Raw genomic sequence first — 4,292 nt, 5'->3', positions numbered from 1 at the left:
TGTAGCCGATCCAAATCCGAATCTCGTCGACATTTAGTTAGTTTGGAATCCGATCAGGTGTGGTTTCTTATATCCAAATCTGATTTGAATTCTTAATATCACAATTTTTTCCATATCCTTTTTTTTTTTATGGTTCGGTCGAATATATGATCTAAATTGGATTTATTGGCATTGGATGACACTCTTAAATGCCATTTTGGATGCAAATTGTTGTTTTCCTTGCGAAACCATGTTTAAAACATATTTGTGTGAATGTTGGCACCGAATTCGAGAAAAAAAAAAAAACTCAGTTTCGATCTTTTCTTTCGTCATCCCAAAAATCAGGTTTCAGAAGCAAGTTAGAAAAGACGACTATCATAAAATCTGATTAATATTATTTTAAGGTGTCATCCAAATATACTTTTTCCACCTCCAGTACTTCTATGCTCATGACTTCAATTTGTGCAAAGAGAAATAAGAAATCAAAAGTGTAGCCACTCATATAACAGCCAGATCGCAGCTTACTATCTTAGCTCTCCCCATTAAATTTGCTAACACTTTGGCAGTGCATGAGATGTATTTTTCACAACTTTATTAAATGGCCTGTACGTTACCGACACTCGATAAAATCAAACACATGCATATGCTCCCTCGTCCCATGATACTTTTCGGCCATGTCCTCACACTCTCTGTTTCTTCTCATGATGTTGAAACATGCGAGGGATCATCATGGTCAATTGGCAATGCAGCCACGGGGTCTCAATTATCCAGAGAATGGATGTTGAAGGTGGCGGGAGCATGATGTGACATGACACTCGTGATCATCATCCTCATCATATGCATTGACAGACATGCCTTGTCCACCTCTGGGTTGTATCTTATGAAGGCCTTTAAATGCGCTTAGGCACATTTTTTAACATGCTTGCTCATTGCTGGGCCACATCAACCAGGCGATGAATCCGCAACCACAAGCTCATGTGGACCACGGTCAGTGGCAGATGATGATGATGATGGTTCATCATATGTAGACAAATAAACAGGAATTCGCGGATGAAGAGTGACAGCGAGATGCCGTTTGGGTTTATATGGTCTATTTGCATTCTTACAGTCTTTACTTTTGAGTTTTGGTGCTTTCTGATAAGAAATATTGGAGAATCGGAGTTTAGTTCCTTTCTGTATTTTAGTATCTATCTTTAGGCTTCACATTCATAGAAGTTCGAACAGCAGGAGTGAAACTCTTTGCATCGATTTTTTCTGCCCACCGAAAGATAATGCAACATCTGTAAGTTTGTAATGTATTTAGTGGCACAAGCAAATATTAGTTTTATGTTGGAATTTGTTTAGAAAAGAGCTACCCGAATGATTCAAATCCTCACATGCATCAGACCTTCGAAGTATGATTTTTAGCAGCAGTTCATAGCAGAAACATGTTTTGTATGTTAATGGATCAAATATTGCACTCGTGCAAGTAATCTGCACCTCCAAGATGAAGTTGGTCATCTCAGATTAGATGTACTCGGATCTATCAAATTTGACGCGTAGGGAGGGGTCACTCTGTATGGGGATTAGGCAACCATCCACCTCTTTGGGCAGACAATGAATCTGATGCATGAACAACGAAGAACCCGTAATTATAAAGTCATTGTATACGTGATAACTACATCCTTCTTAATGATGATCTTAGATTTCACCTCTTAATAATGTCAACCAGGTGCATCTGTTCTCTACACTGCTCATAATAAAGAAAAGAGAAAGATGCATTATTCTAACCTAAGGATAAAGAGTGATTTATGAATCTTAATCATTAAACCGTCCAGTTTAGCTAAAAGGGACATCTCATAGAACCTTCCCCCTCCCGTGAAATCTTTTCAAAAAGATTTGCTCCTTTTTATCTCTTTTCTTTTTTCTTGGTGGTGATGAACTGTTTAAGGATCCGATAACTTGGTGGGTCTGTTCTTTGAGATCGGTAAAACCTGGAGTGAGCTCCGACCATCATGCCTCGAAAGAACGAGACTGAGGTTTCTATTACCTACTCGTCAAATATTCTAATGGCCATAGCTAACGTTCTCATTATTGACCGTCTTCATACTCGGCCTGCTCGCTAATGATTTCCAAGCCTCTACAAATCTGGCCATGATCCTCCATATAAACGTGACTTGTAGGCTTGCAGCAATCGGGGAACAACCAATGCTTCAGGTCGAGGATATCTTAGATAGAATTAATGGCGTTCAATGGAATAATTTCTGCAACTATCACACGTCAAAATATAACTTCAAGACCAAAAGAGGTTATCTGAGGCAGTTAGTGAGCCCTTTAACTTGAGATATATATCATGAATTTGTGCCAGTAAACTACATTATCATGTGCATGCACGTGGAGAGAGATATATAATTAAAGGTTTTTTTTTTCTTTCTAACAACTGGAAGTTGGGCAGATCTCCAAAGAGAGAGAGAGAGAGAGAGAGAAGAGTCTATTTTCAACAAACCCGAGACTTTGAGCTGTACAAAACAACAGGTGAAGAGGGTTCAAACGCAGCATCTCTTTGTGTAGATGTACAAAACTTGAAGCTTTAGATAAATTTTTGGACCATGTTATGCCCAACATGTTACAGATCAATACGTACGGCCCAAAGACATATTTCCTTCTGCACCAGACACAGGTTTAAAAGATGAAACATTTCACTTTCTGAAGTCAAATAAATTCTTATAAACTCGATCTCGTTTTTACAAGGTCCCTCCTACAACTTCAAAATGTACATGTGACCTTCCATGAGCAGTAAAAAGAAGAGAAACTTTGATAAAAAAAAGACTAACTCTTTCTCGATCTCTCGGCCTCCCTGTAAAAGTTTCTCCCTATTAGAGAAAATAAAAGGAAAACTTTAAGCCCTTCTACGTTCACGCCTGCGACGCGAGGCTAACCAGGAATACAACTTCTTCCAGGACCAACCGCCCCTGACAATCCCCTTCCTTCCCTTTCTTACCACGATCACATGCCTCCTCCTTCGGCCATTGCCGTCAAACCTCGGCGGGGAACACGAACGTATCAACGGCCACTGGATCTTATCGAAGAAAGTGTGGTTTTTTACTTCGGCAGCACCCTTACAGCACCCTAGTCTCTTTCTGGGGTCCTTTACCAGCAGCCTCCGTATGAGGTCGTTCGCCGCCGTAAGATCCGGCCGGTCGGAGGAGCCGGCGGGGAATTTTAGCGGCTTGGACATGATATTCCTCAACGTCTCCTCCTTGCTTCCGCCCTTGAAGGGCGTGCACCCATACAGCATTTCATACAAGAACACCCCAAAGGCCCACCAGTCGACGCCGCTGCCGTGGCCCTTGCCGGAGATTATCTCCGGCGCAAGATACTCGTGGGTCCCGACGCACGCTCTCGACGAGGAGCTGGGCTCGGCGACGAATTCCGGCATTCCCCCGGGCTTAGGCCTTTGCCAGTGACTGAAACAGCCAGTGCTGGTCCCTCTGTTGGCCATCGCCGGACTTAGAAGCTTAGGATCCACATCGGAAAGAAAGCAGAGATCAAAATCTGTTAACATAACATGGCCGTCTTCTCGTCGAAGAACGTTTTCCGGCTTTAAATCTCGATAAACTATGCCTCTAGAATGGAGGTACTCCAGTGCAATCAGCACCTCTGCGGCGAAGAACCTAACATCGCAAGGCTCAAAACGGCTGCCTGGCTGCCTCTTCAGGAGGCCGTGAAGATCCCCACCCGAGCAATAATCCATGAGGAAGCAAGTGTAATGGCGGAACTCAAATTTAGAATAGAGGGTAGGAAGGAAAGGGTGGTCGAAGGTAGAGAGCAACTGCGACTCTATCTGTACATGGGGAACCTTGTGCTTGTTTCGGAGGGCTAGCGCCTCTCGGTCTATGACCTTGAGCGCGTACTTCGCCTGCTCGAAGCCCTTGAGGTTGCAGAGAAAGACCCGGCCGACGTCGCCGCTACCCAGTTGGCGGATGAGCTCAAGGTGGCGGATGTCCACGCCGCCGTCCTGGAGGGTCACCGACTTTATGGGAGACCAAAGGGGGTCGTTCCGATGGTGGCCTTGCCGGATTCCAGCGGAGGAGTGGCGGATGTCGGATAGGCTGACGCTGCTCCGCGAGCTAGAGACGCTGGTCCGGTCACTGTCAGAACAAGAAGACCGGCTATTGAAGCTCAGATCAAGGTCTGAATCTCTGAGAAGTATGTGACCCATTTGGAAGAGAAGATGAGGATCGAAAGGCAATAATGCTAGAAGAGAGGTCTCTGCCGTTGAAAGGTGGCCATGGCTCCCTTTTAAAGGAAACAGAGAGCGAGAGAGAGAGAGG

At 44.1% G+C, this 4,292-nt stretch overlaps 1 protein-coding gene across 1 annotated transcript; it reads right to left on the bottom strand.

Moving 5' to 3' along the window:
• Positions 1–2,496: 2,496 nt before the first annotated feature.
• LOC116250904 (serine/threonine-protein kinase WAG2-like) lies at positions 2,497–4,230 on the bottom strand. Its single transcript, XM_031624889.2, has one exon. It carries the CDS (start codon positions 4,178–4,180, stop codon positions 2,858–2,860), a length of 1,323 nt encoding a protein of 440 aa, XP_031480749.1. The 5' UTR covers positions 4,181–4,230; the 3' UTR covers positions 2,497–2,857.
• Positions 4,231–4,292: the final 62 nt, after the last annotated feature.

The sequence above is a fragment of the Nymphaea colorata genome, chromosome 3 (assembly GCF_008831285.2).
Source record: "Nymphaea colorata isolate Beijing-Zhang1983 chromosome 3, ASM883128v2, whole genome shotgun sequence".
NCBI lineage: Eukaryota > Viridiplantae > Streptophyta > Magnoliopsida > Nymphaeales > Nymphaeaceae > Nymphaea > Nymphaea colorata.
Note: the sequence above shows the minus strand (reverse complement) of the source record. Positions and strands in the feature narration are given on the sequence as shown.

Coding starts and splice junctions, on each gene's coding strand:
- LOC116250904 (XM_031624889.2), bottom strand. CDS start 4,180: ATGGGTCACATACTTCTCAGAGATTCAGACCTTGATCTGAGCTTCAAT.